The 22,989-nt window shown below is 41.4% G+C and overlaps 1 protein-coding gene across 4 annotated transcripts in view; it reads right to left on the reverse strand.

The window, feature by feature from the left end:
• The window catches only part of pms1 (PMS1 homolog 1, mismatch repair system component), a 54,910-nt gene that overhangs the window by 8,494 nt on the left and 23,427 nt on the right, over positions 1-22,989 (reverse strand). For all 4 annotated transcript variants that reach the window (XM_046359954.1, XM_046359937.1, XM_046359928.1 and 1 more), the window contains exons 10-11: positions 10,360-10,836; positions 9,251-9,381 (exon numbers count right to left, since the gene is read on the reverse strand). In XM_046359954.1, the coding sequence (XP_046215910.1) occupies positions 9,251-9,381; positions 10,360-10,836 (608 nt within the window). The remainder of the gene's footprint in view (positions 1-9,250; positions 9,382-10,359; positions 10,837-22,989) is intronic.

The following is a 22,989-nucleotide window of genomic DNA, read 5'->3' on the forward strand; positions in this document are numbered from 1 at the left end:
CAAAAATAATTCGAAATTTCTTTTTAATACTGTCGCAAAGCTAACTAAAAAGCAGCACTCCCCAAGTGAGGATTGCTTTCACTTCAGCAGTAATAAATTCATGAACTTCTTTGAGGAAAAGATCATGATTATTAGACAGCAAATTACGGACTCCTCTTTAAATCTAGGTATTCCTTCAAAGCTCAGTTGTCCTGAGTCTGCACAACTCTGCCAGGATCTAGGCTCAAGAGAGACACTCAAGTGTTTTAGTACTATATCTCTTGACACAATGATGAAAATAATCATGGCCTCTAAACCTTCAAGCTGCATACTGGACCCTATTCCAACTAAACTACTGAAAGAGCTGCTTCCTGTGCTTGGCCTTCCTATGTTGAACATAATAAACGGCTCTCTATCCACCGGATGTGTACCAAACTCACTAAAAGTGGCAGTAATAAAGCCTCTTGAAAAAGCCAAACCTTGACCCAGAAAATATAAAAACTATCGGCCTATATCGAATCTTCCATTCCTCTCAAAGATTTTAGAAAAGGCTGTTGCGCAGCAACTCAATGCCTTCCTGAAGACAAACAATGTATACAAAATGCTTCAGTCTGGTATTAGCACTGAGAGTGCACTTGTGAAGGTGGTAAATGACCTTTTAATGGCATCAGACCGAGGCTCTGCATCGGTCCTCGTGCTCCTAGAACTTAGTGCTGCTTTTGATACCATCGATCACATTCTTTTGGAGAGATTGGAAACCAAAATTGGTCTACACGGATAAGTTCTGGCCTGGTTTAGATCTTATCTGTCAGAAAGATATCAGTTTGTCTCTGTGAATGGCTTGTCCTCTGACAAATCAACTGTACATTTCGGTGTTCCTCAAGGTTCCGTTTTAGGACCACTAATGTTTTCACTATATATTTTATCTCTTGGGGATGTCATTCGAAAACATAATGTTAACTTTCACTGCTATGCGGATGACACATAGCTGTACATTTCAATGAAACATGGTGAAGCCCCAAAATTGCCCTCGCTAGAAGCCTGTGTTTCAGACACAAGGAAATGGATGGCTGCAAACTTTCTCTTTTTAAACTCGGACAAAACAGAGATGCTTGTTCTAGGTCCCAAGAAACAAAAGAGATCTTCTTTTGAATCTGACAATTAATCTTAATGGTTGTACAGTCGTCTCAAATAAAACTGAAGGACCTCGGCGTTACTCTGGACCCTGATCTCTCTTTTGACGAACATATCAAGACCGTTTCAAGAACAGCTTTTTTCCATCTACGTAACATTGCAAAAATCTGAAACTTTCTGTCCAAAAATGATGCAGAAAAATGTATCCATGCTTTGTTACTTCTAGGTTAGACTACTGCAATGCTCTACTTTCCGGCTACCTCGGATAAAGCACTAAATAAACTTCAGTTATTTAGCACTAAGGCTGCTAGAATCCTGACTAGAACCCCAAAAAATTATCATATTACTCCAGTGCTAGCCTCCCTACACTGGCTTCCTGTCAAGGCAAGGGCTAATTTCAAGGTTTTACTGCTAACCTACAAAGCATTACATGGGCTTGCTCCTACCCATCTCTCTGATTTGGTCCTGCCGTACATACCTACACGTATGCTACGGTCACAAGACGCAGGCCTCCCAATTGTCCCTAGTATTTCTAAGCGAACAACTGGAGGCAGGGCTTTCTCCTATAGAGCTCCATTTTAATGGAATGGTCTGCCTACCCATGTGAGAGACGCAAACTCTGTTTCAACCTTTAACTTTTTATGGCTGCAGGGGCAGTATTGAGTAGCTTGGATGAAAAGGTGCCCATTGTAAACAGCCAGCTCCTCAGTCGCTAATATATGCATATTATTATTAGTATTGGATAGAAAACTCTAAAGTTTCCAAAACTGTCAAAATATTGTCTGTGAGTATAACAGAACTGATAGTGCAGGCGAAACCCTGAGGAAAATCAAAACAGGAAGTGGCTTCTATTTTGAAAACTCCATGTTCCATAGCCTGCCTTTGCTCCATTTAAAGGGATATCAACCAGATTCATTTTCCTATCGCTTCCTCAAGGTGTCAGTCTTCAGACATAGTTTCAGGCTTTTATCTTGAAAAATGAGCCAGAACGAAAACATTGCGTCAAAGTGGTCACATGAGTTTTGCTCGCGCATTTGCGGTTGATATATTATCGATTATATATTTTAAAAACAACCTGAGGATTGGTTCTAAAAAAAGTTTGACATGTTTCTGTGAACATTATGGAAACCATTTGGAATTTTCGGCTGCGTTGTCATGACCGCTCTTTCCTGTGGATTTCTGAACATAACGCAGCAAACAAACAGGAGGTATTTTGGATATAAAAATAATATTTATGAAACAAAAGGAACATTTGTTGTGTAACTGGGAGTCTCGCGAGTGAAAACATCTGAAGATCAAAGGTAAAACGATTAATTTGATTGCTTTTATGATTTTCGTGACAAAGCTACCTGATGCTAAGTGTACTTAATGTTTTGTCGTGCGATCGATACATTTACACAAACGCTTGGATTGCTTTCGCTGTAAAGCATATTTTCAAAATCTGACACGACACATGGATTAACAAAAGGCTAAGCTGTGTTTTCCTATATTGCACTTGTGATTTCATGAATATAAATATTTATAGTAATACTTATTGAATGTAGAGCTATGCTATTCAGCGGTTGTTGATGACACTTATCCCGTTAGTGGGATTGCAGCCATAACAAGTTAAGTCTTTACTGAAGACTCATCTCTTCAGTGGGTCATATGATTGAGTGTAGTCTGGCCCAGGAGTGTGAAAGTGAACGGAAAGCCTCTGGAGCAACGAACCGCCCTTGCGGTCTCTGCCTGGCCAGTACCGCTCTTCCCACTGGGATTCTCTGCCTCTAACCCTATTACAGGGGCTGAGTCACTGGGTTACTGGTGCCCTTTCATGCCGTCCCTAGGAGGGGTGCGTCACTTGAGTGGGTTGAGTCACTGATGTGATCTTCCTGTCTGGGTTGGCGCCCCCCCTTGGGTTGTGCCATGGCGGAGATCTTTGTGGGCTATACTCAGCCTTGTCTCAGGATGGTAAGTTGGTGGTTGAAGATATCCCTCCAGTGGTGTGGGGGCTGTGTTTTGGCAACGTGGGTGGGGTTATAGCCTTCCTGTTTGGCCCTGTCCGAGGTTATCATCGAATGGGCCGAACCTAATACGCCCACAAGCCTCACAAGACTCGTCTGAAGTTCCCCGGTACCAGTATAAAAAATGAAGTAGACATGGAGATATTTTATTTTAGTGCCCAAGGGGCTAAATACATGGTAAAATGTTTTGAAATAACAGTTTCCTTATCTTATGTTTAGGGTAGGGGTTAACATTAGGTTTAGGGTAGTGACGTCCCAAGGATCCCGGATAGCACTGACCCTTGCAAAACAGTCTTGTAGCCTCGCTTCTGCTTCATCAGACCAATTCCGTATTGATCGTGTCACTGGTACTTCCTGTTTGAGCTTTAGTTTGTAATCAGGAAGCAGGAGAATAGAGTCGTGGTCAGATATGGCCAAAGGGAGGACGAAGGAGGGCCTTGTGTGAGTTTCTGTGGCTAGAATATAAAAGTGATCTAAAGTTTGTGCCCCTAGTGGCACAGGAGACGTGTTGGTAAAAGTTAGGTAGAATGGTTTTAAGGTCTGCCCGCGTTAATGTCTCCACCCACCAGAAACGCTGCCTCTGGTCTAGTGGTTTCTTGTTTGTTTTTGCCCCCATACAGTTTGTTGAGTGTCAGAGGTGTGGGATTGTGGAGTGATGTAGACAGCCATGATAATTACGGATGAAAACTCTTGGTAGATAAAAGGGTCTGCAGCTTACCATGAGGTATTCTATATCAGGTGAGCAAAAGCTAGAGATTTCCTTCACACTGGAAGCAGTGCACCAGTTGTTTATGAAGAGGCACACCTCTTCCCCTTTGGACTTGCCCGAGGCTGCCTTCATCCGATCGTGCCGCTGCATGGAGAAACCACTGAGTTCTATGTACATAGTCATCCAGTCACGTTTCACTCTCTGATATGAGCTTCTTCACGAGTCTCCTCCATCTTATTCTCAAGTGACTGGACATTTGCCAATAGTGTGCCAGTCGGTTTTCTCTTCGTCTCAATCTCACCAGGATGCCGGCTCGTCTACCGTGTCCACACCCTCTGTGGTAGCCCATGACACAAAGGAATGGGGTATGAACAAGGGAACAGCGGAGTCAGAATTGAAGTCGGATTCAAAGTCAAAATCGAGATTAGTAACTGTCAATCTGATGTAAAGAAGTGTGTGTGTGTGGCGGCCATATGTGTTACAAGTATGAACGTTGACCAAAAAAAGTTAAAACCAACACAAAAAAGTTGATAAATAGCAAAGTTGGGTTGGAACTCTTAAAATGTCGCCCTTCTCTGTTGGTGCCATCTTTCCATCAGATTCCATGTAACTTTAAAACACATGTAATCAGTTACTCCAACCCTGTGTGCTACTATGAGGCAAAACCCTTGCATGTGAACAAATATTTGTGTTGAACCCATCGGAATCACATGACACACAAAACGTAGGTTTCTCTATTACATCAAGATGATATGGGTTAAGTACTTGCAGTGGCAGGTGACTCAAGACAACACAGTCGCCATGCATTAATCACTCAGTAATGAGGAAAAACATTGGCGAAAGGAAAGCAAATGTAATAGGGGCCGCACTGGCAAAGGATCAAATTTGTGTCAATAAGCAACAAGCTGCCACTCAGCTATTCTGTAGGATAGAACATAGCACAACTTAAGTTCTAAGAGACCTCGGAGACAACAACCACTGTGACCATTATAATACCAATACCACTCATTTTCCTATGACCAGAAATGTGAGCAATATTACATTACTGTTAAAAATCTGATATTGCTACTACCGTTGGCAATCGCTCCATCCTGGCTACCCAGTCTCACATTCACACCCACCTGCTGGGATTGGCAACAAAAATACTTGGAAATTCTTCCCTCTCTAAAGGGCAGCCATTATCTTCACCTGCACACTGTGGTACAAACCCACTGTGAGGGCAAAATGCCTGGCAAAATGCCTGGCAAAATGCCAAAGTCAACTAAGGTGACCCATACCGGCACTAAAAACAACCAGGATTTGGAGAAGGACTTTTGCACTTTTCAACAGCAAGAAAAAAATAAGGTCACACCAACTGAAGACAAGGGGGATGGGGAGTAGTTTGCTTTAGCTTTCACAGCCATTCAAGGTATTTGAGACTGTTCAGTACCATCTAACACTATTAATAGTGAACATATACACATTACAATGCAGAGAAACTGTGGATGTCATATGAAAAACAGAAATATACCCGTACACAAACACTGACGGAAAATCAAAACATTGAAAAGCTAATAAAAATGGTAAATCAGTTGTCTGAATCTTGATGGGAATTTCCCCCCTCCACATTTAAAGCATTGATGGCAAGGGACTATGACTAATGATAATGGGATGGATTTATCATCGTTAACCCCCCCCAGAGGGAATTCGGTCCCAAGTCAGCACCTAGACAAGTTACTTGAAAATGTTGAACACTGAAAACCCACTTCCATACAAAGTAATGCAGAACCTTGAATAACTTTAAATATGTTGCATATGATGGAAGCATTTTGGGGAGAAATTTTATATTTTTTCCCTCTCATCCACTGCTAAAATAATACTGACAGAAATAATTTACCATAATCCTGAACTCCAGCTCTTATGTTTGACATTTCTAAATTATTTGTGAACTATGACATTAATGACATCCAATGAGCCCAACCTTTGTTAAATTGAATTGCACAATCCTTCAGACCTTTAAACAGCTTGAATCAAGGAATAATAAAAAGGCCCATTTTCTAACAGAAGGAAAGGGTAGGCTGTAAAATGCAGTTTTATGTACCAGCGAGAGAAAGTAAGTAAGATGAAAGGATAGGACCAGGAAAACATGAAAACATTGAAGTCATCGAATAGGTTAAAAAATGTTTTTTAAACAACAACCTTGAATCCTTTTTAACAAGTCAACAAACTTTCACTGGGTCCAACTGCATTACCAGGACCAGGGAAATGCTGACCAATATATTTGACAAAAAATGTTAATTGTATATTTCGTCTCTCCGTGTTTCGAAATGTTCTTTCAATTCGCATGAGGCTCAATGCATCTCCCCGGAGAAAGCATTCGAGCCAGTGAAACAGCACCCCTCTGTCTGTATATGTAGGCCATCGATCTGATGCTCTCTGGTCGCAGGCCTCCTAATTGTCCCTAGAATTTCTAAGCAAACAGCTGGAGGCAGGGCTTTCTCCTATAGAGCTCCATTTTTATGGAATGGTCTGCCTACCCATGTCAGAGACGCAAACTCGGTCTCAACCTTCAAGTCTTTACTGAAGACTCATCTCTTCAGTGGGTCATATGATTGAGTGTAGTCTGGCCCAGGAGTGGGAAGGTGAAAGGAAAGGCTCTGGAGCAACGAACCGCCCTCGCCGTCTCTGCCTGGCCGGTTCCCCGCTTTCCACTGGGATTCTCTGCCTCTAACCCTATTACAGGGGCTGAGTCACTGGCTTACTGGGGCTCTCTCATGCCGTCCCTGGAAGGGGTGCATCACCTGAGTGGGTTGATTCACTGATGTGGTCATCCTGTTTGGGTTGGCGCCCCCCTTGGGTTGTGCCATGGCGGAGATCTTTGTGCGCTATACTCAGCCTTGTCTCAGGATGCTAAGTTGATGGTTGCAGATATCCCTCTAGTGGTGTGGGGGCTGTGCTTTGGCAAAGTGGGTGGGGATATATCCTTACTGTTTGGCCCTGTCCGAGGGAGTCCTCGGATGGGGCCACAGTGTCTCCTGACCCCTCCTGTCTCAGCCTCCAGTATTTATGCTGCAGTAGTTTATGTGTCGGGGGGCTAGGGTCAGTTTGTTATATCTGGAGTACTTCTCCTGTCCTATTCGGTGTCCTGTGTGAATTTAAGTGTGCTTTCTCTAATTCTCTCTTTCTCTCACTCTCTCGGAGGACCTGAGCCCTAGGATCATGCCCCAGGACTACCTGACATGATGACTCCTTGCTGTCTCCAGTCCACCTGACCGTGCTGCTGCTCCAGTTTCAACTGTTCTGCCTTATTATTATTCGACCATGCTGGTCATTTATGAACATTTGAACATCTTGGCCATGTTCTGTTATAATCTCCACCCGGCACAGCCAGAAGAGGACTGGCCACCCCCACATAGCCTGGTTCCTCTCTAGGTTTCTTCCTAGGTTTTGGCTTTTCTAGGGAGTTTTTCCTAGCCACCGTGCTTCTACACCTGCATTGCTTGCTGAATTTGGCCTCCCTTAACTAACGTTTACCAGCTAACGGTAGCTAGCAACAAATGAAAAAATAATAATAGCCAATCAGCATTCAGCTAAACTGAGTTTGCTCAAAAAAAAGTGTCAATGGATGCCAGTTTGGATTTTGCTTCCCTCCACTCCAGAAATTGCCAAGAAACTGAAGATCTCGTAGAATGCTGTGTCCGACGCCCTTCACAGAACAGCGCAAACTGTCTGTAACCAGAATAGAAAGAGGAGTGGGAGGCCCCGATGTCCTCTTGCTCAGTTGTACAAGTACATTAGTGTCTAGTTTGAGAAACAGGGCAGCTTCATTAAATAATACCCGCAAAACACCAGTCTCAGCGTCAACAGTGAAGAGTCAAATCCGGGATGCTGGCCTTCTAGGCAGAGTTCCTCTGTCCAGTGTCTGTTCTTTTGCCCATCTTAATCTTTTATTTTTATTGGCCAGCCTGAAATATGGCCTTTTCTTTGCAACTCTGCCTAGAAGGCCAGAATTCCGGAGACACCTCTTCACTGTTGGCGTTAAGACTGGTGTTTTGCGGGTACTATTTAATGAAGCTGCCAGTTGAGGACTTGTGAGGCGTCTGTTTCCCAAACAAGACACTAATGTACTTGTCCTCTTGCTCAGTTGTGCACCGGGGCCTCCCGCTCTTTCTATTCTGGTTAGAGCCAGTTTATGCTGTTCTGTGAAGAGGGGGAAAAAAGTTGTAATAGTCATCTACAACAGTAACAATGTAACATTGTATTTCTCATCAATTTGATGTTATTTTAATTTACCATTTTTTTTGCTTTCTTTCAAAAACAAGGACATTTCGAAGTGACCCTTTTGAACGGTAGTGTATATAGTCTTAATTAATTCCTACTTAGATGTGTATTGTGTATATATGTTGAGTAATTTGTTCGATACTACTTAGATATTACTGCACTGTGGGTGCTAGAAGCACAAGCATTTCACTACAACAGCAACATCTGCTAATCACACGTACCCCCCCCCAAAATAGATTGAATTTATCTGGCGAGTTTCTCCCATTCTTCTCTCCAGAACCTCTCAAGCTATGTCAGGTTGGATGGGAACCGTCGCTGCACAGCTATTTTCAGGTCTCTCCAGAGATGTTCGATTGGGGTCAAGTCTGAGCTCTGGCTGGGCCACTCAAGGACATTCAGCCACTCCTGCGTCATCTTGGCTGTGTGCTTAGGGCAATTGTCCTGTTGGAAGGTGAACCTTTACCCAAGTCGGAGGTCCTGAGCGCGCTCTGAAGCAGGTTTTCGTCAAGGATCTCTCTGTACTTTGGTCAGGATCGAGGGAAAGATTAAGAGAGCAGTCTCCCAGTCCCTGAAAAACATCCCCACAGAATGACGCTGTCACCACCATGCTTCAACGTAGCGATCGAGCCAGGTTTCCTCCAGACGTGACGCTTTTCGGCATTGTCGTGACCGCAATTCTCAGCCAAACGTGAAGAACTAACAGAGTTATTTCGGCTACAAAAATAATATTTTTGGAAAAAAGGAACATTTGCTATCTAACTGGGAGTCTCGTGAGTGAAAACATCCGAAGCTCAAAGGTAAACTATTTAATTTGATTGCTTTTCTGATTTGTGACCAGGTTGCCTGCTGCTAGCTAGGCATAATGCTATGCTAGGCTATCGATAAACTTACACAAATGCTTGTCTTGCTTTGGCTGTAAAAGGCATAATTTCAAAATCTGAGATGACAGGGCGATTAACAAAAGGCTAAGCTGTGTTTCACTATAATTTCATGAATATAAATATTTTCTAGAAAATATTTTTTGTCCGTTGCGTTATGCTAATTACTGTAGTTGATGACAAAGCTCCCGGATCCGGGATGGATAGTTACAAGAAGTTAAATATGGCTATTTGTCAACTAAACAACCAATGATGAAAATCTATTTAATTCATATATTCTACCCTACCTGGAGTGAGTGTGATTTGAAACCCGTTGGCCACAAGCCTGGGATCAGAGAAGATGGCCATTCCTCTCAGCTCAGGACTTCCCTTCTCCATTGTACAGAGAGACTGAGTATACTCAGCACCCCCTAGGATACTAAAAAAAAGACAAGTACATATTGCATTAACAAAGGACAACAAATCTATACCTGGTACCACATGGGACAATGATCCCTAAAGTAATCATGTACACTGTACAAAAATATAAATGCAACATGTAAAGTGTTGGTCCCATGTTTCAGGAGCTGGAACAAAAGATCCCAAAAATGTTTCATACGCACAGAATGCTTATTTTGCTAAAATTTAGTGCACAAATTTATTTACATCCCTGTTAGTGAGCATTTATCTTTTACCAAGATAACCTTGTGCTGGGGACAATAAAAATCTACAAACAGATGTGCAGTTCTGTCACAACACAATTCCACAGATGTCTCAAGTTGAGGGAGCATGCAATTGGCATTGCTGACTGCAGGAATGTCCACTATCTGTTGCCAGATAATTGAATGTTAATTTCTCTACCATAAGCCAATGTCTCTTCAGAAAATTTGGAAGTACATCCAACCAACCTCACAACACGTGTAACCATGCCAGCCCACACCCGGGCTCTCTTCACCTCCAGGATGCTGAGAAGTATTTCTGTCTGTAATGAAGCCCTTTTGTGGGGGAAAACTCATTCTGATTGGCTGAGCCTAACTCCCCAGTGGTGTGACTGGCTCCCAAGTGGGTGGGTCAGTGCCCTTCCAGGCCATGCCCCTGCCCAGTCATGTTTAATTCATAGATTAGGACATTATTTATTTATTTCAATTGACTGATTTCCTTACATGAACTGTAACTCAGTAAAATCTTTGAAATTGTTACATGTTGCGTTTATATTTTTTTGTTCAGTATAATTATAAAATTACAATTCTACCCAGTAATTTATAATTACTGTATAGCAGGTACCAGATGGTACCAGATAGTGTTACATAATGACTAGATTATATAACGCTTTATGAAATAAACTTATGAGCGAAGAACAAGATTGGGTCAATGTTCACATTTCACTGTTGGGTAACGTATCACTCAGATTTCTCACCTATCTGTTAACTGTATCGGGTTCTGCAGGCTCGCTGCTGGAAGTATATTATTCTCCAGAAGTCTCTTAAACAGCAAGGCCTCCTCCACCCGAAATGGATTTAACAACATGAGCTTTCTACCACATAAAACGACCCAGGCGCTTTGAGAGGCCAAGCGGTTTACAAGCCGGAGGCCCTGAGGTCTTGGGTTGCTCTGGAACGAGAGGCGATGAAGCCGCTGCCTGAGGGTAACCACACTGAACGATAGCGGTTGTGAGGGCTTTGGCCCAGGGCTCCTCTTTTTCTGGGACTGGGAAAAGAAGAGCTGGTCTAGGACCGGCTGGTTAGAAGGCAGGACCTTGCGTTTCTGGCCCTGGGGCCGACTCAGCGGGGAGACCTGACAGAGCCGCCTCTCGGGCTCTCTCACATCTCGATCAGAGGCCAGCTTGGTCTGGAGGTCATAGCGTTCCAGGTGTTTCTTTGCCTTATCATCATACCTGCAAGGACCAGAAACCAATTAAGCCAATTAAGAAATGGTATATTATCATATCCAACATAACACAAAGGTATCTCACTCAAGGTCTCTAAGAATGTAGCAACAGACCTGGACAGGACATAATTGCATTTAGTAGTTTATTTGATAACGCCAACTTTAGTCGAATATAGTTAGAGTTTCAACTAAAACTATTTTGACATTCAAATACAGATCTAAGAAAAACAATTTAGTAATTTGAATAACTCTCAGAAAACCAAATAATATATTTGGAGGTATTTGAATATATGCAAGTTATTTGAAAACAAAAAAATATATATTTTATGGCTGCAGTTATTCTGCAATTACTGCAACCAAAATACCGCAGTTACAAAACTTTTTTTTAAATTGTAAGGGTAACGTATTTGAGAGACAAAGAGTGCTCATTGTGCAAATGTATTTATGCTTTCAATAAACATTTGGAGACTAAATATAGTTTACATGTTATCAAAAGTCTTTGACAACCCAGTCTGTTTTGGTCCACAGTTGCACACGTGTCAGCTTTGTTGCTAAACAATCAACTGTCTATAGCCTAGACTTAAATACGAGGGACATGGAATACATTATCAAAATGAATGAGACATAAGGTAATAAACTAACACTTGACATCAAGTTCTTATGCATGTGTAGTAACTGATTACAATAGCAACATTTCCTTACACAATACTTTGCTTTATAATGCATAATAAGCGGAACAAGGAACAGAACCTATTCCTCGTGTAAAGTATGTAACGCTCAGCTCATTGCTATGCAATTAAAATGCAATTATGAAAGTATTATGCAACAACTTGCTATTAAATATTGCTCCAGAAGTCATTTTATTAAAAGAACTGTTTAATGTTAAGTGTTACCGAAAATGCTAACAGTAACAAAATATGGCTGAAGTGTCAAAAGGAAATCTCAAAACTGCCTTCTTGAATCAACTACATCCAAGGTATGTGGAAAATGTTAGTTTGTATTCTGAGGAGAGTATCCCTTTAAAAAAAGATGACAAGACGACAAGAACACTTACCCTCAAATGGACAGAGGATCAAAGTTGTTTTCGCTAAGCATCCAATGTGCTGTTTGCAAATGGCTTTGAATTACTCTGCAGTATTTTTAGGTATCAAAGAAATTGTTTGCGGCATGTTGAAAGAGTCATACAGTAGCTGAGCATAACAACTTATTTATACTTAATCTTACAGAATATCATCGGTTTGCATGGATTATGTATACCTTGGGCTATGGACAGTCAGGAGAATGGACATTTACAAAATGTTCAGATTGAAATGTATTGTGTTCATCAAATATGACTGTCAGGAGATCGTGTGTGCTCTATTCATTCCATCTTCAACATGCAATTCCAGATTTGTATACATTTTTATTTAACTAGGCAAGTCAATCTTATTTAGAATGACGGCCTACCCCGGCCAAACCCGGACGACGCTGGACCAATTGTGCACCACCCTATGGGACACCCAATCACGGTCGAATGTGATACAGCCTGGATTCGACCCAGGGACTGTAGTGACGCCATTTGCACTGAGATGTTGCGCCACTCGGGGGTCCTGATAAAGATACAGTCCTGCCTTTAGTTGAAGGTAACAAATCTAATAGTTGCAGAAAAGTAGTTGCTTTCTCAGCTCTGTTTTCAAGTAATCTTTGGGGATCTGTATTCAAGTAGTTGTAGTCACCACCAAAGTAACCATTTGGTCACCCCTGAAAAAAAATAGTTACTTTCCACAAAGCAGAGTTAAAACTATAGTTATCCCAGATCTGGTCAGCAATCACATTCAGGATTCCTCTTACGTCACCTCACTAGACGCAGCACAAAGTTGCACTGGGTTATAAACCATCTTTAAGATGTTAAAAGGAGTATTGCACTCAAAAATGCTTATTCCTAGGATTTATTTGTTGTTGAAATCAGTGAGAAAGTGCTTTTTAAAAACACTAATATACCCTTTAAAATTGTTAATCTGAGAATTCAGAACTATCTACAAATTTGAGCAAGCTCAGAAAGTTACTGTGCATTATACAACGGGTGGGTCTAATCCTGAATGCTGACAATTTATACACCTGATCTCCACTGTAAAAAGCATCTAGATATTATCTCACATCTTTTAGACTAACAGCAGAGATTTGCATAAACCTTGCGGTCTGTCTCGCCGACATTTGCAACATCGTTTCAATATTCAAATTCGATCTCCAGCTGTCCCATAGTAATGAACGTGTCGGGAGTCGGGACAATACATTATTGGCAGGCAGGCAGCGTTTCTCAGCCAGTCGAAATCATGAATCAGCTGGCATCATTTATATGGATATATATAAAGAAATGTCAATAAAAAAAAGATTAAACGAAATAAAAAAGTGCAGCTAGTTTGCAGTCTTTCCAGCTTCATTTTGAAGTGATTGCGTTAGCTGTATTTTAACCCTCCGAACAACACCGTCCTGACAATTGAGCACATTTTGCCACTATGCCATGATTCCAAATAAATGTCACTAGAAAACAGCTTAAACAAATGCAAATTTGTGTCGGGACTATATCTTGTGGAAGGATGAAGTAGTATGAATAAATTAATCAAAATAAAGTTTCATGAAAATATGTCTATTATTTGAGTATGTTGGTAACCCATTGTATTAAAGATATAATGCCCTCGAAGTGGGTGTGTGTGTGTGTGTAATATATATGTGTGTGTGTGTGTGTGTGTGTGTGTGTGTGTGTGTGTGTGTGTGTGTGTGTGTGTGTGTGTGTGTGTGTGTGTGTGTAATATATATATGTGTGTGTGTGTGTGTGTGTGTAATATATATATATTTATTACACACACACAAACATATAGATATGTGACTCGTATCAGGAAACTAGGCGTCTGTCGCGCGTCAACAATGTTGCTCTCCACTTTTTGGAGTACCGAGTTGAGATCAGTGGAATGCCCCCAGTTGAATTAAAGTATGACAGATAAGGAGGGAGAAAATTCTGCCATTTGATTGCAATTATGCAGAGGGAGTCGAAAAGAGAACACACAAAAGGCTATTGTATAAAATACCTGTCTCCAGATTACATATTCAAACTAAGGGCAACCATGGCATCCATGACAAAGGGAGAAGATGGTCTTGCAAGCTACATTTTCAGATATTAAGCAATTCTAATTTAGTCAGAAAATCATTTTCATTTCAAGTTAAGGCGAACTTCATTTCAAGTTAGCTGGATCGCTAGTTAACGTTACAAATAATATTACTACACAGATCATAAATGTATCTCAGTGCCATTTGCATGGCTAGTTATAGCCTAATGTTAGCTAGCTAACATTGAACCTGGTTGGTTAGCTACCTGCAGCTTCATGCAGGGTAGTAAGTAACATTGTGAGTTGGGATTATGGTTAATTGTTTAACTAGTTACATGTCTAAACTAAGACTCCACTATGCAAGTAACCATTTCAATGGAATGTTCATGATGTCACTGCGACAACTGGCTATCTACCCCGAATTCAGAGCACTCATCTGAGTGCCAGAGTGCAGAATTGACGAATTTATGAACGCTCAGCACCCGTTGAATATGGCCACTGTCAGTAAATGTTGGCAAAAAAGCGCAATTAAAAATTGTTGCCAGTAGCACAGTTAGTCACCAACGCTCTGGATAACATAAAACAGCCTAACCAGCTCTGAGAGGCATTTGTGTCTGGAAGTAGCTAGCAAGTTAGCCAACGTTAACAGCAGTCAAGCACCCAAGCTAACTGGCTAGGTCAGAATGCTCGGATCAACCGTAATCCTCAACCAGAGCGTACAGTGTGCGCTCTTTTACAATTTGTTCTTCTGGCTTATTCATTCAGAACCAATTCATCTACGGGAATGATGTTAATACACTAACGGTCAAAGGTTTTAGAACACCTACTCATTCAAGGGTTTCTCTTTATTTGTACTATTTCTACATTGTAGAATAATAGTGAAGACATCAAACGTATGAAATAACACATATGGAATCATGTAGTAACCAAGAAAAAAAGGAGGGTAAAACAAATCAAAATATATTTTATATTTGAGATTCTTCAAATAGCCACTTTGCCTTGACAGCTTTGCACACTCTTGGCATTCTCTCAACCAGCTTCATGAGGTAGTCACCTGGAATCCATTTCAATTAACCGGTGTGCCTTCTTAAAAGTTAATTTGTGGAATTTCTTTCCTTCTTAATGCGTTTGAGCCAATCAGTTGTGCTGTGACAAGGTAGAGAAGACAGCTATTTGGTTAAAAAATGTAGTTAATATTACGTCAAGAACAGCTCAAATAAGCAAAGAGAAACAACAGTTCATCAATACTTTAAGACATGAAGGTCGGTCAATGTAGAACATTTCAAGAACTTTGAACGCTTCTTCAAGTGCAGTCGTAAAAACCATCAAGCGTGATGATGAAACTGGCTCTCATGAGCACCGCCTCAGGAATGGAAGACCCAGAGTTACCTCTGCTGCAGAGGATAAGCTCATTAAAGTTAGCAGCCTCAGAAATTGCAGCCCAAATAAATGCTTCAGAGTTCAAGTAACAGACACATCAACTGTTCAGAGGAGACTGCGTGAATCAGGCCTTCATGGTTGAATTGCTGCAAAGAAAACACTACTAAAAGGACACCAATAAGAAGAGACTTGCATGGACCGGTGGAAATCTTTGAGATTTTTTTGGAGACTTTTGGTTCCAACCGCTGTGTCTTTGTGAGACGTGGTGTGGGTGAACGGATGATCTCTGCATGTGTATTTCCCACCGTGAAGCATGGAGGTGGTGGTGTTATGGTGTGGGGGTGCTTTGCTGGTGACACTGTCTGATTTATTTAGAATTCAAGGCACACTTGACCAGCATGGCTACCACAGTATTTTGCAGCGATACACCATCCAATCTGGTTTGCGCTTAGTGGGACTATCATTTGTTTTTCAACAGGACAATGACCCAACACACATCCAGGCTGTGTAAGAACTATTTGACCAAGGAGGACAGTGATGGAGTGCTGCATCAGATGATCTGGCCTCCACAATCCCCCGAACTCAACTAAATTGAAATGGTTTGGGATGAGTCAGACTGCAAAGTGAAGGAAAAGCAGCCAACAAGTGCTCAGCAGCTCCTTCAAGACTGTTGGAAAAGCATTCCTCGTGAAGCTGGTTGAGAGAATGCCAAGAGTGTGTAAAGCTGTCAAGGCAAAGGTGGCTATTTGAAGAAACCCAAATAAACAAATCTAAATATATTGCATGACACTTTTGGTTACTACATGTTTCCATATGTGTTATATAATAGTTTTGATGTCTTCACTATTATTTTACAAATGTAGAAAATAGTCAAATGAAAGGAAAACCCTTGAATGAGTAGGTGTTCTAAAAGTTTTGACCGGTAGTGCAGGTTTATTGAAGGTGTCACAAGTTGCGACCACTTAAATATCCTAAATTCACATATGGAACCTTGATTCAATTTACTTTGTGAATCTAAGTGGGTCCCAGTGACATGCAGTAAATCATAGCTTAGAAAATGTGCAGAAAATGTCAAGATGAAAAACATCTGCTACTAGTAGTCAGATGGGGGTGGGAGGTGAATCACTCAAAATGGAAATGGGGGACTGTTAAAATATTCAGTCTTGACCTTCCACTTGGAATTGTCCACATTCCTGCCAATTAACATCAGTGGCAGTGTGTTGAGGTTTGCTAGCTGCTGTCAATACATACACTTTTTGAGTCACCTCAAGGCTAGAGGTTAGGGCTAAAGTAGCGATAACATGCTTGAAAGCAATAACTACTGCTTGTATCCAAGTATGATCAGATATTGGTTCAATACACAAAAATAAGAATTTAGCTCCACAAACCTCATTCATTCAAAAAACACAAATCTTTCTCCGCATTATGTATGGCATCTGTTTGGCACTTCCTTTCACAAGTTGTGTGTTAATGTATTGAGTCGGCAAATAAAGAAACCCATCCCATTTTACTGTCAATCTGCCTGAGTCGTTTATGCCCTGAAACACCCCGTTTAAATTTAAGGAAACAGTCGCAAGTGAAACAGGAAACAGCAGTCCAGGGTGACAGAATAAAAAAAGTAATTGAACCCAATTCAGAATGCGCAAATCATTGTTGTCAAGAGGGACACGTCTCCGTTTCTGGGAAAGTATATTAAAAATAAGCTAAAAGCGGTCCCAAAAAAAAGTTTACCTTTTAAAGTTTGTAAACTTTTGTGAAGTGCAGAAGCGATACCAGTATTCTAATGTGAAAGGCTCCAAAAGGAGCATTTGTGGGGAGCTCAGGGGACAGAGAAAAATTTGTGGTGCTCCCAAAATTCTGGAGTAATATTGTCAGCGTTGCTATATAAAAAAAAATGTAAAAAGTGTCCATCTATACTGTAAATCACCTTCTACCAACGCCGTACCTTCTGGAAGTCCATAGTACAGCCTAAAGACAAAGGTCCACCTACACAACAGCAATGTAAAGCAGTAAGGCAATTTAAGTCTCCCTGGATATTATCAGGTAACAATGTTTGCATTTAGAGCCTGGCTTTCATAAGAGAGGATCCAAAGTATATAGTGCGTGCAATAAGAAGTCAGTGCTTCTCAAGCACAGGGATTCTGGAGGAGGATCTGATCTATACATTTAGCTGGAAGACAGACAGGGTTTTAGTTATCTTTCCTCATTCTATTGCTTCATATAATCACAACAAATAAAATATTGCAAGAGCTACATCAAGCGTGGGGGGGGGGGGGTCTGCTAACTTCCATTCCCACACGCTTCCAAGTAAATAACCCCATGGGTTTATGGCACTGCATCCACACATGCAACTGACCTGTGTTACTAAAGTTCATGCGAGAGCGATAACGATTCCTAGAAGTGGCGTGCCACTTAACAGCAGCGTCGAAAAGAGCCAAATATTTGCCTCCTCTTATTTCATGTTTAAGACAGCACTAACACATGGCGCGATTCTAAAACAGATGTCTTTTTCCATACACTCGTCCATACCTTTACATAGGTTCCACACGTAGGCTAATGCTGATACACATTTTCCATCCTTTCAATTGGTATGCAGTAATCTAGGATAAATTCAGTAGAGGCTAATGAGGTTATTCCATGTTGTTCGGTCTGGATTTACTGGCCTGTGAAAGCGTATCTGGATGTTGTTAGAAGTCCAGAGAATGGTAGTACGACATGCATTGCTCATCTTTGATACGTTCGATTAAAATAATTCTACACTGTTAGGAAAGCACAAAGGCGAGTTGCCTTGTGCGGAATCATGAGTCATGCAGACCCTATTACAGTGTGCTGTGGTATGGATACTGCGGAAAAATCATGTCCTCTCAGTTGTGGAAAGGCAATTAAAAAAAGGTCACAAAATGTAAGATGTGCAACATTTGTGTAATTCCCCAAAGTTGCAAAATGTTCAAAATATTGATAGCACTTTATAATAGCTCCACATAATAAAGCATTTATTTATGAATTAATTAGCAAGTCATTTATTCATAAATGATTAATCATTACTCATTTGTAAATGTTAGTAACCTGGTTATTCCCACATTTATAAACAACTTTTAAAGTGTTTAATAATGATTCATAAGATTATTAATATTGTTCCTTATAAAACATTTACTAATCATTAGTTAAATATTTGTGTGGCCTCATCTAAGTGTGGGCTATTTATACTTTATAAATACTATAAGTGTTTGTTGGCAGTGACTTTTCTACAAAAACAAAAAAGTGTGTAATCAACCAAGAACTAGAATCTCACGTAATTTGGTCAGCTGTGCGATTAAGTTCTGGGTCCATATGTGTTAGAAATCGGGAGTTCCGGTTTGCCCTCGCAAAAGGAAAGCCAAAGTCCGCAGTTAAAAGACTGAAGCAATGGAAACAAAAAAAGGTTAAACATGTGAACATTTCTACCTGCAAATCACACACACACACACACACACACACACACACACACACACACACACAGTTGAAGTCTGAAGTTTACGTACACCTTAACCAAATACATTTAAACTCAGTTTTTCACAATTCCTGAAAATTCCACAATTCCTCCACATTTAATCCTAGTAAAAATTCCCTGTCTTCGGTCAGTTACGATCACCACTTTATTTTAAGAATGTGAAATGTCAGAATAATAGTAGAGAGAATGGTTTATTTCAGCTTTTATCACATTCCCAGTGGGTCAGAAGTTTACATACACTCAATTAGTATTTGGAAGCATTGCCTTTACATTATTTAACTTGGGTCAAACATTTCAGGTAATAAGTTGGGTGAATTCTTGCCCATTCCTCCTGACAGAGCTGGTGTAACTGAGTCAGGTTTGTAGGCCTCCTTGCTCGCACACGCTTTTACAGTTCTGCCCACAAATTTTCTATAGGAATGATGGTCAGGGCTTTGTGATGGCCACTCCAATACCTTGACTTTGTTGTCCTTAAGCCATTTTGCCACAACTTTGGAAGTATGCTTGGGGTCATTATCCATTTAGAAGACTAATTTGTGACCAAGATTTGACTTCCTGACTGATGTCTTGAGATGTTGCTTCAATATATCCACAATTTTACTACCTCATGCCATCTATTCTGTGAAGTGTATCAGTTCCTCCTGCAGCAAAGCACCCCCACAACATGCTGCTGCCACCACTGTGCTTCTCGGTTGGGACGGTGTTCTTCAGCTTGCAAGCCTCCCCCTTTTCCCTCCAAACATAACAAATATGACCAAACAGTTCTATTTTTGTTTCATCAGACCAGAGGACAATTCTCCAAAAAGTACAATCTTTGTCCCCATGTGCAGTTGCAAACCGTAGTCTGGCTTTTTTATGGCGGTTTTGGAGCAGTGGCTTCTTCCTTGCTGAGCGGCCTTTCAGGTTATGTCGATTTAGGACTCATTTTACTGTGGATATAGATACTTTCGTACCTGTTTCCTCCAGCATCTTCACAAGGTCCTTTGCTGCTGTTCTGGGGATTGATTTGCACTTTTCGCACCAAAGTACATTCATCTCTAGGAGACAGAACACTTCTCCTTCCTGAGTGGTATGACGGCTGAGTGGTCCCATGGTGTTTATACTTGCCTACTATTGTTTGTACAGATGAACGTGGTACCTTCAGGCGTTTGGAAATAGCGCCCAAGGATGAACCAGACTTGTGGAGGTCTACAATTTTGTTTGAGGTCTTGGCTGATTTCTTTGGATTTTCACATTTTCACATCAAGCAAAGAGGCACTGAATTTTAAGGTAGGCCTTGAAATGCATCCACAGGTACACCTCTAATTAACTGAAATTATGTCAATTAGCCTATCAGAAGCTTCTAAAGCCATGACATAATTTTCTGGAATTTTCCAAGCTGTTTAAAGGCACAGTCAACTTAGTGTATGTAAACTTCTGACCCACTGGCATTGTGATAGTGAATTATAAGTGAAATAATCTGTCTGTAAACAATTGTTGGAAAATTGACTTCTCGTGCACAAAGTAGATGTCCTAACCGACTTGCCAAAACTATAGTTTTTTAACAAGAAATATATGGAGTTGTTGAAAAACGATTTAATGTTTTGTAAACTTCTGACTTCAACTGTATACGGACACGCCTTCAAATGTGGCCTTCAGCCACACCCGTTTCTGAAAGGTGAATAAAATCGAGCACACAGCCATGCCATCTCCATAGACAAACATTGGCAGTAGAATGGCCTTATTGAAGTGTTCAGTGACATTCAACGTGGCACCGTCATAGGATGCCACCTGTCCAACAGGTCAGTTCGTAAAATGTCTGCCCTGGTCAACTGTAAGTGCTGTTAATGTGAAGTGGAAACATCTAGCAGCAACAACAGCTCAGCCACGAAGTGGAAGGCCACACAAGCTCACAGAACGAGTTCCAAACTGCCTCTGGAAGAAACGTCAGCGTAAGAACTGTTCTTCTGGAGATTCAGGAAATGGGTTTCCATGCCCGAGCAGCCGGCTGGAGTGGTGTAAAGCTTGCCACCATTCAACTCTGGAGCAATGGAAACGCGTTCTCTGTAGTGATTAATCACGCTTCACCCTCTTGCAGTCCAACGGACAAATCTGGTTTTGGCAGATGCCAGGAGAACGCTACCTGCCCCAATGCATAGTGCCAACTTCTCAGATAGAGTTCAGTGTGTCAAATCAGAGGGCCTGTTGTCTGGACCTCTTGCAGTCTCTAGAGGTGCCACAGGGTTCAATTCTCGGGCCAACTCTTTTCTCTGTATATATATCAATGATGTCGCTCTTGCTGTGTGTGATTCTCTGATCCACCTCCATGCAGACAACACCATTCTGTATAGATCTGACCCTTTCTTGGACACCGTGTTAACAAACCTCCAAACAAGCTTCAATGCCATACAACACTCCTTCCGTGGCCTCCAACTGCTCTTAAATGCTAGTAAAACGAAATGCATGCTCTTCAACGGATTGCTGCCCGCACTCACCCGCCTGTACAGCTTCACTACTCGGGACGGTTCTGACTTAGAATATGTGGACAACTACAAATACCTAAGTGTCTGGTTAGACTAAACTCTCCTTCCAGACTCACATTAAGCATCTCCAATCCAAAAATCGGCTTCTTATTTTGCAACAAAGCCTCCTTCGCTCATGCTGCCAAACATACCCTCATAAAACTATGCTATCGATCCTTGACTTTGGCGATGTCATTTACAAAATAGCTTCCAACACTTTACTCAGCAAATTGGATGTAGTCTGTCACCAAAGCCCCATATACTACCCACCACTGTGACCTGTATGCTCTCGTTGGCTGACCCCCGCTACATATTCGTCGCCAAACCCACTAGCTCCAGGTCATCTATAAGTCTTTGCTACGTAAAGTCCCGCCTTATCTCAGCTCGCTGGTCACCATAGCAACACCAACCCGTAGCACGCGCTCTAGAAGTATTATTTCACTGGTCATCTCCAAAGCCAACACCCCCTTTGGCTGCCTTTCATTCCTGTTCTTTGCTGCCAATGACTGGAATGAATTGCAAAAATCACCAAAGCTGGAGCCTTAAATCTCCCCCTCTAACTTTAAGCATCAGCCGTCAGAGCAGCTTCCCGATCACTGTACCTGTACACAGCCCATCTGTAAATAGCACACACACACACACACACACACACACACACACACACACACACACACACACACACACACACACACACACACACACACACACACACACACACACACACACACACACACAACTACCTCATCCCCATATTGTTAATTTGTTTTGCTCTTTTGTACGCCAGTATCTCTACTTGCACATCATCATCTGCACATCTATCACTCCAGTCTTAATGCTAGATTGTAATTTCACCACTATGGCCTGTTTATTGCCTTACCTCCCTAACCTTACTACATATATTTTTGTATTGTGTTACTGACTGTATGTTTGTTTATCCCATGTGTAACTGTTGTTTTTGTCCCACTGCTTTGCTTTATCTTGTCCAGGTCACAGTTGTAAATGAGAACTTGTTCTCACCTGGCCTACCTGGTTAAATAAAGGTGAAATATATTTATTTTTTAAAGGTAGAGGATGAATAATGGTCTGGGGCTGTTTTTCATGGTCCGGGCTAAGCCCCTTAGTTCCAGTGAAGGGAATTCTTAATGCTACAGCATACAATTACATTCTAGACAATTCTGTGCTTCCAACATTGTGGCAACAGTTTGGGGAAGGCCCTTTCCTGTTTCAGCATGGCAATGCCCCCATGCACAAAGCGAGTTCCATACAGATATGGTTTGTCGAGATTGGTGTGAAAGAACTTGAGCCCTGACCAACCCCATTGAACACTTTTGAGATTAATTGGAACGGCGACTGCAAGACAGGCCTAATCACCCAACATCAGTGTCCGACATCACTAATGCTCGTGGCTGAATGGAAACAAGTCCCTGCAGCAATGTTCCAACATCTAATGGAAAGCTTTAACAGAAGAGTGGAGGCTGTTATTGGAGCAAAGGGGCGACCAACTTCATATTAAATATTTGTAGGACAATTCATATTTCACACGGTCATGTTTGTGTTTCCATCTAGTCTACAACATGTCATGGAACTTCTGGAAGCACGGCCCCATCCTGCAAAGTGGCACAGAATACGTAGAGCACCTAAAGAGAGGTTTCTACACATCTCACACTTTCTGCCCCGTGTCCACTCAGGACGCACACCACACACCC

The sequence above is a fragment of the Oncorhynchus gorbuscha genome, linkage group LG01, assembly GCF_021184085.1.
Source record: "Oncorhynchus gorbuscha isolate QuinsamMale2020 ecotype Even-year linkage group LG01, OgorEven_v1.0, whole genome shotgun sequence".
NCBI classification, from domain to species: Eukaryota; Metazoa; Chordata; class Actinopteri; order Salmoniformes; family Salmonidae; genus Oncorhynchus; species Oncorhynchus gorbuscha.